Source organism: Fimicolochytrium jonesii (genome assembly GCF_025526975.1).
Source record: "Fimicolochytrium jonesii strain JEL569 chromosome Unknown EV422scaffold_4, whole genome shotgun sequence".
NCBI classification, from domain to species: domain Eukaryota; kingdom Fungi; phylum Chytridiomycota; class Chytridiomycetes; order Spizellomycetales; family Powellomycetaceae; genus Fimicolochytrium; species Fimicolochytrium jonesii.
Window position 1 is genome coordinate 1,237,864 of NW_026515671.1, and position 11,002 is coordinate 1,248,865.

General features: G+C 53.4%; 5 protein-coding genes across 5 annotated transcripts; 2 read left to right on the forward strand and 3 right to left on the reverse strand.

The window, feature by feature from the left end:
• Positions 1 to 62: 62 nt before the first annotated feature.
• On the reverse strand, positions 63 to 1,745 carry EV422DRAFT_504395 (RNA polymerase III RPC4-domain-containing protein; the record flags this gene model as incomplete). Its single annotated transcript, XM_053068425.1, has 7 exons — positions 63 to 206; positions 289 to 552; positions 625 to 977; positions 1,040 to 1,127; positions 1,182 to 1,282; positions 1,365 to 1,435; positions 1,483 to 1,745. The coding sequence occupies 7 exons, from the start codon at positions 1,743 to 1,745 to the stop codon at positions 63 to 65; spliced, it is 1,284 nt and encodes a 427-aa protein (XP_052928275.1).
• A 73-nt stretch (positions 1,746 to 1,818) lies between these two features.
• On the forward strand, positions 1,819 to 3,541 carry EV422DRAFT_318944 (uncharacterized protein). Its single transcript, XM_053066259.1, has 9 exons — positions 1,819 to 2,033; positions 2,116 to 2,169; positions 2,293 to 2,375; positions 2,446 to 2,553; positions 2,628 to 2,693; positions 2,751 to 2,880; positions 2,948 to 3,050; positions 3,113 to 3,339; positions 3,405 to 3,541. Exons 1-9 carry the CDS (start codon positions 1,922 to 1,924, stop codon positions 3,419 to 3,421), a joined length of 900 nt encoding a protein of 299 aa, XP_052928276.1. The 5' UTR covers positions 1,819 to 1,921; the 3' UTR covers positions 3,422 to 3,541.
• Positions 3,502 to 5,073, reverse strand: EV422DRAFT_318949 (Inosine/uridine-preferring nucleoside hydrolase domain-containing protein). Its single transcript, XM_053066260.1, has 4 exons — positions 4,967 to 5,073; positions 4,313 to 4,885; positions 3,934 to 4,250; positions 3,502 to 3,852 (listed from the first exon to the last, which is right to left on the reverse strand). The coding sequence occupies exons 1-4, from the start codon at positions 4,989 to 4,991 to the stop codon at positions 3,589 to 3,591; spliced, it is 1,179 nt and encodes a 392-aa protein (XP_052928277.1). The 5' UTR covers positions 4,992 to 5,073; the 3' UTR covers positions 3,502 to 3,588.
• A 2,160-nt stretch (positions 5,074 to 7,233) lies between these two features.
• Positions 7,234 to 9,645, forward strand: EV422DRAFT_519949 (uncharacterized protein). Its single transcript, XM_053069638.1, has 5 exons — positions 7,234 to 7,505; positions 7,584 to 7,636; positions 7,719 to 7,810; positions 7,894 to 8,151; positions 8,217 to 9,645. The coding sequence occupies exons 1-5, from the start codon at positions 7,363 to 7,365 to the stop codon at positions 9,375 to 9,377; spliced, it is 1,707 nt and encodes a 568-aa protein (XP_052928278.1). The 5' UTR covers positions 7,234 to 7,362; the 3' UTR covers positions 9,378 to 9,645.
• Positions 9,646 to 10,686, reverse strand: EV422DRAFT_519951 (uncharacterized protein; the record flags this gene model as incomplete). Its single annotated transcript, XM_053069639.1, has 1 exon — positions 9,646 to 10,686. A coding segment is annotated over exon 1 (757 nt), but the record flags the coding sequence as incomplete, so codon positions are not given.
• Between the last annotated feature and the right edge of the window lie 316 nt (positions 10,687 to 11,002).

Genomic DNA, 11,002 nt, shown 5'->3' on the forward strand with positions numbered 1-11,002 from the left:
GTAAAGACCAAGAAGAAAATTTCGTGATGTGACGAGCGAGAACGCCCGGGCATCGGCATCATTTAGGGATCGGCTGCGAGAAGCGATTCCACGTCCGGCGTGCAGACAAATCTTTTGGCGACCTTGCCCAGGATGTAGCAGGCTGGCTGCGACGTGTCGACCGCCACGATCTGTTGCAGGAAGCCAGGTTGCGAGCCGGGTGTCACCTATTGATGATGGGAAGATCCGTGAGCAAAAAAACGCAATGGCTCGAAAACACATGCAGTTTCTCGAAGGTGGGGTACTTACATCGAACAAGATATCGCCCATTCTGATCTTCATCTTCCCCGACTTGTAAATAACCAATCTCCCCGCCCGGCCGTCAGGGCCCTGATGCGGTTTAACATTCCCCGACGCCCCGTCTTCCATTTTCACGGCCCCGTCATCTTTACTGGGCCGTCGTTTGGCGCTCTTCGCTGGTGCCACCGGTGCGCTGTCGCCGCCTATGACCATGGCGGACGTGTCTTGGAATTTCGGTAGGATGGATGGGAATTGGAAGAAGAGGACTTTGGTCTGACGCGAGAACGATGTTAGCATACTGTGAGAGGGAGAGGGGCCGGTAAAGATTCGAACCCAGTGACTCACGGTATCAGGCTCTTCCTCCTCCATCTGCTGCTCATGCGGATAAGGCTTGAACCCCAAATCCGCCAATTCATCCAACACATCTTCCGCCGTGCTCGGGATATCCATTGGGACGACATCCGCTCCCGCCCCGTCCTGAGCCTCCACCCCAGCTTCCGTCTTCACCTTCACACGGTCTGTAGCCCGGAGCTTCTTTTCCCGCTTCGGGCGCGTCACATTGCCCACCACCACGGGAGACCACTGATCGGTGGGGTCAAAGGAGTTGTCGTCTTCCTCGGCCGCTTTGGCGTCCTTTTGATCGACGACCTCGTGCTTAGCTGATGGACCGGATGCTCGGCCGGGTGTTGCGATGATGCCTGGCATATAATTGATTTGTTTATCGCCAGCGGGGAGCGGTACATTAAAGGAAAGAGCATACCTCGTTGCGCCGGTCCGAAAGCAAACGGGCCGGATGCGGTCATCTTTACTTCCTGTCTGCCGCCGGGGCCCGCTGGTTCATGGAAAGGCTTGATCAGCGAGAGGCTCAACCCCAAGAGATCGGCTCTAACCCATCACCGCACCTGCACCTCCCCTTCCTCTACCGCGTCCTCGTCCCCGACCTCTTCCACCCCGGGCGCCGTCGCCGAATTGTGATCTCTCGCTTGGCGCTGGTGCTGCAACTCTAAAGAGTGGCAGAATGGGTTGCAGTGTTAATATGATGAGATAGCTGCCATTCTTCTCCCTCCAAGTACAGCACAACATACTCTTCCACTTTCCGCCTCGTTGTTGGGATTTTCGGAGCAAACTTGGGCTATCCGTCGAAGGATTATGCTTCCTTGAACGCGAGCTCGTCGAAGAACAATCCCCAAAGCACAATTTCACAATACCTTAGCTCCTCCTCCCGTCGCCACCCCAGTCCTAATATCCGGTGGTGCCCTCAACGAGCCCAACCGCCCCGGCGCAGCGCTGGAGCCTGCTGCAGGGTCGATGGTCCCAAACTGTCGCTGAGTGTCCGCCGCGGCGGGCGTTGTGGAGGCATTTTCGGCGGTGCTGCTGCTTTCGCCGGGCGCTTGCGCTCCAGCTTCTCCCTGAGGTGCTGCTGCTGCACGTTGACCCCGTGGAGGGGCTTTTCGTCGTCCGGTCATGTCGTTGGGATTCTGCGGGAGTTCTTCAATGTCAAAAAGTTGAAGTTCGAAAAAGACGCGGTGGGAAGAAGCTGTTGAAATTGACAGCAGCAGAGCAGCTCTGATCTCTCCCTCTCGGGAGTCTGAAGCTCTGCTGTTATCGACTTTCGGGAAATTGCTCTCTCAAACCTACCAATATGATGCTATCAAACCCAAGTCTACCGGATACCGCAGACCTTGAGATGCTGCCTACGGGCCCGATGTTGCGTATCAAACGCAAGCGGAACGAAGATCCCATTGACGCCTTCAGTAAGCCCGCTCCTCCTTCGCCGCCGTAGCCTGCTTTTCGCGTGTATTGACGTATTGACAATATGACTTGCCCTTCCATCAGTCGTGGCTACGGAGGAAATAGCTCGGAAGGAGAAGCGAACGAAAACAGGGGAAGGTAAAGTCATGATGGTGGAGGTGTTCCGGGCCCGACGTGCGCCGGCTCTGGTGAAGCCGAGGCCTCCTATACCTCGCCGGAGTGAGACCTCATCTCTCATTCTCCCGGTATTCATCATATCAGAACCACCAGCGGAGATTGCTCGCTTCTTTCAAAGAGTCGAAACCGTCGAGACGCGGGATTTCGATGATACGACGAGGCTAAAGGTAGACGGCGACCGGAGTGGTCTCTCGCTTCAGCCCGGCGGTCCCATAACGCATCCCTTGTATGCTCTAGGCTACGAGCGAGCGCCTGAAATACCTGCGGGCCAACAAACAATCCATCAAGTCCCCGCCACCATCTCCATCGGATGAGCGGCGAGCGGAGGCGATCAACGGGAGGAATGTGAGGGGCACAAAATCCTGTTTCAACGGATCCGTTCAGATGTGCGGAAGCTGACAGAGCATATCAATCTCTAGGCGGAACGAAAAGCAGCCCGGTATCGTGTGGTGAAAGATCGGCGGCAGATTCTTGATGATGTCGAGGTATGTCTTCGTTCACACCTTGCCGTGATGGTAGAACTGACACGTACCCGATTCCAGCTGCTAGACGTCGAAGAAACGTCTGATGAACCAAAGAAGGGGCCACACACTACATCGTATGAGAGTGGGCCAATACCAGAAAGCGATCTAATGGAAAGCTTGATGCCCATGATGCGTGAATACCTGCATGGTGAGCGCCCGGATGCTTCATCGAGGGCATGAGGAGCATGGAACTCACAAAGGGGCATTCCCAAAAGTCTCACAGGAGAAAGACGGGCCAATACCCAGCGAGTACGTCTACGACATCTACTACGCGCAACCCGAAATGGATCCGGAAGCACATAGCCGCGTCGCGGAGCTGTAGGTGTCCATCTCTCTGTCCCTCTCTCTACTCCATCGAGCTGATCATGCACGTCACGCAGAACATTCGAAGACCTTTCCGCAACCCTCCTCGCCGACGCCGGCGACTCCTCCGATAACAATGACGATGATGACGAAGATTCGAATGCGGAAGACTACTATGCAAATGAGTATCCTGACGCGTCGGATAGCGAGAAATCAGATGATAGTGATGTGGATGAGGGGTATAGGAGAGGAAGAGGCTACAAAAACTACTTTGATGATGATGAGGACGACGATGGAGATTATGGTAAGATCCGTTTGGCTAAATCGTTCAACCGAAGGCAGTGCTCATCTGAACCAATTCGTTCACAGATCCGTATGATTCTTGAGCTGAATAGCTGCGGCAGGAAGTCCTAACTTAATGTCTTCGGCTTCTTTACATATCTACAATTCTATCTAGGAATTCGTAGCTGCATAGCCAATAGTGTACATAGTGTGACATCTTGAAGGAGTATAAGCATGCAAACGCCGGTTGAATTTCGAATCACTCTCCAGCCTAGGAAGCACTGCTTTTAGCAGGCACCTTCTCAAACTTGTCCCAGTCAAGACCAAAAAGCGTTTTGTAAAACATGACCAAAAACTTGTGTGTGTCACCCTTCAATGCGACCTCAATATTCGTGCGTTTTTTGGAGGCGGGGGTGCCCTTCGGACCGGTGCGGCGGTCGACGACGCACATTCCCTTCGTGAAGGTGCCGGTAGGCTCGACTTGGAAGTCGAGAGGGGTGAACTCGAGGAGGGTGGGGTCCACCAAAGCTCCGATCTGTGGAACAGGGAAACGATGTCAGCCGGGAACGTCGCGGGATGTATCCAAACACCTGATGCAGCAAACGCCTCTACGCACCGTCAATGGATCGTGCATAAACAACCACCTGAAACCTATTGTACGCTCGGTCAGGCCAAGCACGTGGTCCGTGATTGTAGATACAAAGTTGCTCAGGGGTGTTTGCAGAGGTTCCGCATGCGTCTTAAGGTAGTGGCTGTCGACGATTGAGGAGACCATGGTGACGTCGAGAGGTACGACGCGGACAGGAAGGTCGGACGCAATGACGATATGCGCTGCGAGAGTGTCACCGTGCCAGTTGAACTCTGCGACGGGAGTGATGTTTCCGGGGTGGTCGATGGCACCACCCATTGTGAAGATGTGTTTGACTCGCTTCACTGATGGAACGAAGGAAGTCAGCTGACGTTGATGTCGTCTGGGAGAGCGGATGCACACTCACTTGTCAAGGGATCCTTCTGAATAGCCTTTGCGACATTTGTCAAAGGACCAAGGGCCACAATGCTGACAGTGCCTTCCGGGTGTGTCTCCAACTGATGCAGAATCTCATCCTCAGCAGATCGCGCACTCAGAGTGTACAGCTCCTTTGCAGCATCCTTGTCCTCCTGCGTGGGATTCGCCGCTTTTGTCGCACCAGCGACAGCCTTCGTCTGGTCCAAATCGTCCTCCTGCAGCTTCTCATCTTTGAAGTAGAAACCGAGTCCATCGTCGCCATGATAGAAATGCGCATATGTCGGCTCTCCCTCCAATGGCTTGCCAGCCCCAAGAGCTACCACAACTGGCTCGTCGCGGGAAAGCAGGGTGCCGGGGGCGTTCACGGTCGCATCCGTCTTGTGCTCCGCAAGGTAACGCTCATGAGCTGCCTGTACTGTCAGAATCTGCTTGAGATTGCGGAAGGAGTTCTGAAGGGTGGTGTTGCCCTGCGTGACGGTGATGGCGCGGATATCGATGTTGGGGCTGCCAAAAGCGAAAAGCAGCGCTAATGCGTCGTCCACTCCTGGGTCGGTGTCGACAACTGTTGGGTGAGGAAAGTTCGTCCGTTAACAAGAGTGCTCGTCGCCCGACAAGAAAAAAGGCAGCCGGTGTATGCACTTACTGACGGAGTGCTTTGTGTTGGTCATTGCTGCTGTTGCTGCTGCGTATCGGGAGGAAATGAATGCTGGGGAAGGAGGGGGGGCTTGAGAGTGGCTTCCTCATATATATATATATGCGAAGCGGACGTGACTTTGATGAACGACGTGACTGCCAGGCGGGCGGTCACGCGTGATTGAATTTGAATCGGCGTGATTGACGATGAGGGAGAGGCGCTCCGCGGGGGGCATGAGCGAGCTCAAAATGACAGCTCCCGTCACTTTTCCTCACCAACGACTTTTCACAAGCTGTTCTCTCAGGCTTACGCGAAAGTCTTTTCAGTTACAGACATGGGTATTTCTAGAGCGGAATACCCTCTTCAGCTTTGATTTAAGGAGCAGCAGTAAAAAACTTTAGGGAGAAACTTTCCTAAATGACAATGACCGGGGAACATTTACGCCAAGACTACGCCGTGAAAAGGAAATTGCTAGCTATAAAACTGCTACCGCTGCTGTTGCTTGGGAGAACTCCCCACATATATTCATAGCAATAGGTCCCATAACAATTACAAAGTTCAAGCCAAGGCGCAATACCACCCTTGTGAAAACGCTAAGATGTCTAGCAAAGCTCTACTATCACTGGCCGCCGTGTGAAATACATGGTTTCTATCAGGGAAGAGTTTGGTTGCTAACAGTTGGGAATGCTGATGCTGCGGAGATTTGTGTGTCGGTGACATTTTCCAACGTTTTCCGCAATTGTGGTAGCCATAGAAGTGCTGCCAAACCGAAAAGATTGATGAGCCACCATTCAGCTTGGAACGGTCCTGCGAGACGGGACGGTATTGTGTAGTCGCAATTGGTTGTGGACCAATGTATGAACACGCATTGTCGGGCCCGGAACTTGTTGCTGAACTGGCTAGCGGCGTTTGCGTATATTTCCTCCGGCACGTCCATGCCCCAATGGCTACGTCGTCTCTCCTACCCCAGAAGCTGTATCCACCTGTTTGCGCTTGGATGAGACTCTATGCGGTCGAGACTTAGTTCGGCATGTTGCGTGAGGTTGGGTGGCGTAAATCAACAGCAAGACTCTATGTAGGTGGCGATGCACCATAATACATCCCTTTGTTCGGGTAGCCCGCAATGAGCCGCAATAATCCTCTCCTTATTTTAGCCCGGTAAACTTGGACGGCCGCGCTATTGGCCGCCTGGGAGCGAGCCCGCCTCTCCTGGTCGGTCTCACTTTCGTTCTTTTGGTGCCCATTGAACGCGAAACGTTGGAACCGTCACAATATTGTCGTCCTGTACAACAACACTGAAGATGGATGTAGATTCGGACGGCGCGAGCGTGAGCGTTGTCTTTGAGGCCTGGACGTGTCGATGCGGATATCCCAAGTAACCTTGAGATTTGCAAATTTGCCTTATTGTTCTGGGCGTTGGGAGGACCTTGGATTTGCTGAGGTCGGATTGGACCCGTGGAAGAAACCCGTGCTAGGTTGCGAACAAGTTTCGACGGGTCCGGGTCCGCTGAGCTGCGGGTCTGGTTTGGGACAGTCTCTCTTGAAAAGTTTCACCACAAGCAAAGGACCGCTGCGGGAAGCTGCATGTTTCGGAGCAGCTGGTCTCAAACGGTCCGAACAGGTTGCTGGGCCGACTCTCATGTTGACGGTAGACCGAGCCGAGTTTCCGACAGTAACAAACACGGTTTCGACAGCGCGTCGCTACGCCTCCCGCTCAACAACAGTCCAGGGGATTTTTTTCGGGCATTTCCATCAGACATCCGGAAAGTTCGCATTTTGTATCTGAATGATAGCCAGACCGGCCCGGTGGTTGAGATGTCTTCCAATACGAGCATGCATGCTCGATGAACCCTCATTCGCCTGTTAGAACAGAAGAAAAGTACATTGCAGGATCGCTTCCCCCGAGGCCCGCGGGCAGCAGGGGGAAAGGGATCGGGGACGCGGACAGACAGAGGCAAAAAGTGGCAAAACTGGTCGATCCAGCACTGAGAAAATCGATCGTAAGTCCTTCTCTATTCCTGCCACCATTGTCCATTGGGTATCGTATGGTGATGTATCACATACCGCGGGCGTGACTGCACAATGTCCGTTGGCGCGCAACTTACGACTGCCAACCGCAAAAGTCGGCAGAAAGGAAACCCCGTTGTAGTTCCGAAGAGGGCAAACGTCATCCAGCTGTTCCGGGTTTGTGGGTGACGACCATTGTCGTTACTTCGGTGCCATCGGAGCAAACATAAGGTTTGCTCCGGTAGCCTTGCCACAACGCGGCTCCCAAATTCTAAATCGGTCCTGCACCTGACTTTTATACCTGCATGCCCGACTGACTTGCGAATTCGCCCTTGGTTCTATCGACGTTGTTTGGAGCAGCATAGAGTCGAGGCTGGCTGTAATTTGGGATAGACACAATGTGGAACTTCGGCGATTACCTGAACGGGTTGGGGGCTCTTCTTAACTTCGTCTTTGAGACCGACCCACCAGTAGAAGCCCTCAAGCAGTTTCCTATGAAACCTTGGTCGAACTACTTTGTGGATAACGATCTGGAGAGGAGGTATGAGGAAATATACCCAGGCGACTTCGTAGCGTCTGTGTGCGCCCGGGGACGACCGTTGATTCGTTTCCGGACCAGGTTTCGAAGGGTGCATTTCCATCAGCAACTGACAACGAACTGCATGACGTTCTGTACGGGTTGTTCTCGCCGCTTTACGGCATTACCCGATGAACATGTAGAACGCTGACGGCACCTCTATCTTCCCTTAAACAGGCGTCACACTGATCATCAGCGCCGGTACCTTTTTTACCCCGCCTGTTGAGAACTTTACTGCTATAAACACTTATTATATTGCGGCCGGCTGTGTGGGTAACCTGCTCTTGTTTAGCGCCTGTGCGCTGACATTTCACACACGTTCTGATCTTCTGTTTTTCCAAACATGCGACAGATGAGTCTTTCCACGCTGACCACGCTGGTGGTGATGTTTATCACCCTACGGTATCAATCCTTCGCATGCCCCACCACAATCTCAGTCATGGTCAGCGTATGCAGCTTCAGCCTGCTTTCGAATGAGAACCTCGGTACCTTCTTGCTATCGTTCAGCGTCACATCGGATATGCCGGACCAAGCAAGTGATTTCACTAAAGCGCATACAACCGCGGAGATTGTTGTCACTTGGGGTGTACTGATGTGCATCAATTGTCTGGTAATATCGTTCTTTCTTGGACGTGATTATTGCGGCAACTAGTATTCATATGTCTTCTCGCTCAGTTCTTCCACAAGCTCATCGCAATTACTACCTATTTCATCATCTGCCGTCTGGGCCTTCGATGGATCCTCCACAGCGAGGTGATTTCATCCGACATCGAAGGCCTCCTCCAAAACGCGATCTGCCTGACATCCCTCTATATCCAATACCGACGAGACAAGCGAGCACGGGCCAGCTTTGCCCTGTCCACCACCGCCGAGGACAGTTCAGAGGATGACAAAGAAGCAGAGCATCACTGGATAACCTCCCCACTACGCTGGGTTGTCCTGTCCTTTAACCACGTAATGCATCAGACGTTCGATAATCCCGACGACGAACAAGGGTTTAGGAGATACTTCGCGACGGTGGCTCAGAAGGAGATGCGGCTCATCTGCGTGGTCATCGCTATATCGACCCTCGTCTCACAATTGACGCATCTGATTATGTACCCGGACATCATTCTAGGGCCAGCGGGTCTGAAGGGACTACCGGAAGCCGTCAGCCTTATCCTGGCCTGCTGTATATGTTTCGCGATAACGTTTATGCCCGCATTCGGGGCACATCACCCCAGACGGCAACAAGTCGCTCTGACGATACTCAACGCCGTCTGGCGGCTTTGTACAACCAGCATGGTCCTCATCACCGCCAAAGAAAGAGAAACGAGCCTACACGAGGGACCCCCGCGGAGAGCAGCGATCGCAAACTCCGTGTATATTTCAATGATGCAACTCCTTTACAACTCCGCTGTCGCCATCTTCAACGCAGATTGCCTGCTCGCGCGGTACGGACTTGTCTGCGCGGGCATCGAGCTGGCATGTACGATTGCTATTTTCATCTTGGATCCCAACCAGGTTAACCGATCAGGGTTGCTGCTGGAGCATATGATTGTCGTCTGTGGGGCAGGGTTGGTCGTTGTCCCGCAGGCTGAGCGGACACGGCGGGAATACTTTGCCGCCGTGTTTCTCAAACGGAGGTTGTTGACGGCGCCGATGAAGGAGGCGGGCGACGATGCTTGCTCGAAGACGACGTCCGGGGGAGGAATGCTGGTGAATGTGAGGCCCATTAAGCGAACCGTTGAGAGCTTTGGGGACGCGAAAACGAGGAAAGATGGGGACGTGGAGGAAATGCCTTCGAGGATAAAGGATAGCAAGGAATTTGGCACTGACAAAGATGAGTTTGTTTGAGAATACGTTTGTGAGGTCATTGGGTACATCGATTGCTCGCAAGCGATGCATCACCTACTCATACAAGAATCACCGGCCGCGGGCCTGCCACCTGCGGCCGCGACGCAGAGTATAGAGCTGTTAATATATCGATTGGTGGGACGGAAGGATTTGCTGTGACAGCGGTGTATTGAATGAGAATAGCTAATAAAGAGCATGGGCCACATGGCGGTCATATCTACGTCCATGATTGTGATGCTGAAAGGCGGATCAAAATATTCAAATGACAAGTAAATACAGAATTCTCGACGAGATCTCTATGTCTATGATACATGTGAGTAAACAGGGCTTGGAATGACATTTGCCGAACTACCATCCGACAACAAAAATGATGCCTTTCCAGACCCTCAAATCATGAGAGCAGAGGCCACCACAGGTATCAACATCACAGTGTTGCGACCCGCGATCGCAATAGCACCAGATGTCTTTGGGGTAGTCGTAGAGTTCGAAAGCTTATCAGCCGGGCACGCATCCAGCTGCGTCTTCACCTTTGCCACCTCTCCATCCACAGTTGGCTTCGCATACGCCGGCAACGAAGAGGTATCCACCGAAGCATCATACTGGGCCTTCGCACACGGCGTGCAAGCATCCACAGCCATTCCCCTCTGCGCGGCGTCATGCTCATCCGCCGCACAGTAGGTCGCGCCGTTCTTCACGCACGCCGTCTTCCGCAGGTAGTTCAAAATCGGCGAGATATCCGCCGCACCCAGATTCTTCAACAACGCCTGCGTGTCCGCGTCCGCCGCGCCCGTGATAGACGGGCTCAACAGCGGTTTCTGGTTCGCACATGGTCCCGCGACGACGGTGCCGAAGTTGTTGATGGCGGCCGTGCAGGTGTCGGAGCAAATAGCGTCGAGGCTCTTTGGGTTGAGGGAGCTGTCGATTGCATTGCTGAGGGTTTTGTTGTCGAACTTGCCGCCGCTGCCGATGAGGATTGCGGCGGTGTTAATGAGGCCGCAGGGGATGATGAGGGCTTGGACGTTGGTTATTTGGGTGGTTACGGCGTCTTGGCAGGGTTGGGAGACGGAGGGGTCGAAGAGGACCGACAGATTCTGCGCTTGGACGGCGGCCGCTCCGAGGACGGCGGTGAGGAAGGTGAAAGAACGCATTTGCGGCGGGGTTTCTTCTTCGAAGTCAAGAGGGTATTCTGGTCGACGATTGAGTTGCGGGGAATATCGTCTCTCGCTTGGGGTATTTATACTCTTCGTAGTGCATTGGGATTCCGTCGAAGGATGGCGAAAAGAACCTTGCTTTGTCGCACGGCAAAGTTCAGAGCGCGAAAAGTCGTGGAGAATGGAGACATTTGGAGAGCGCGTACAATCCGTCAAGCGGTGACTGGCCGCACTCTGGCTCGTACGATCGTGACGCATGCGCCGCCGGCGTCCTGTCAGATTTGGATTTAGGCTTTTTGACGTGCGTTTGACGTGCCATCCATGCATGCCAGCTGTCGACTTTTCACGACAGAAGCAACTGGCGGTTTGCTGCATGAACTTCCCTTTCGGATTTTCTGACTGGGAAACCGGACCCAAAAGCCATCCAGATATTGTTGGAGTGTTCAATGTCGGCGAGGGGTGTATGAGTAGAGG

Bases quoted from the DNA above. Each gene is read 5' to 3' on its own strand.
- EV422DRAFT_318944 (XM_053066259.1), top strand. From the start codon at position 1,922: ATGATGCTATCAAACCCAAGTCTACCGGATACCGCAGACCTTGAGATG. The intron at 2,694-2,750 runs GTATGTCTTCGT...ACCCGATTCCAG, and splicing joins AGATTCTTGATGATGTCGAG to CTGCTAGACGTCGAAGAAAC. The intron at 3,051-3,112 runs GTAGGTGTCCAT...CACGTCACGCAG, and splicing joins CATAGCCGCGTCGCGGAGCT to AACATTCGAAGACCTTTCCG.
- EV422DRAFT_318949 (XM_053066260.1), bottom strand. From the start codon at position 4,991: ATGACCAACACAAAGCACTCCGTCA. The intron at 4,886-4,966 runs GTAAGTGCATAC...CTCACCCAACAG, and splicing joins CAACACAAAGCACTCCGTCA to TTGTCGACACCGACCCAGGA. The intron at 3,853-3,933 runs GTGCGTAGAGGC...CCTGTTCCACAG, and splicing joins TTATGCACGATCCATTGACG to ATCGGAGCTTTGGTGGACCC.
- EV422DRAFT_519949 (XM_053069638.1), top strand. From the start codon at position 7,363: ATGTGGAACTTCGGCGATTACCTGAACGGGTTGGGGGCTCTTCTTAAC. The intron at 7,506-7,583 runs GTATGAGGAAAT...TTTCCGGACCAG, and splicing joins GATAACGATCTGGAGAGGAG to GTTTCGAAGGGTGCATTTCC. The intron at 7,637-7,718 runs GTACGGGTTGTT...TCCCTTAAACAG, and splicing joins AACGAACTGCATGACGTTCT to GCGTCACACTGATCATCAGC.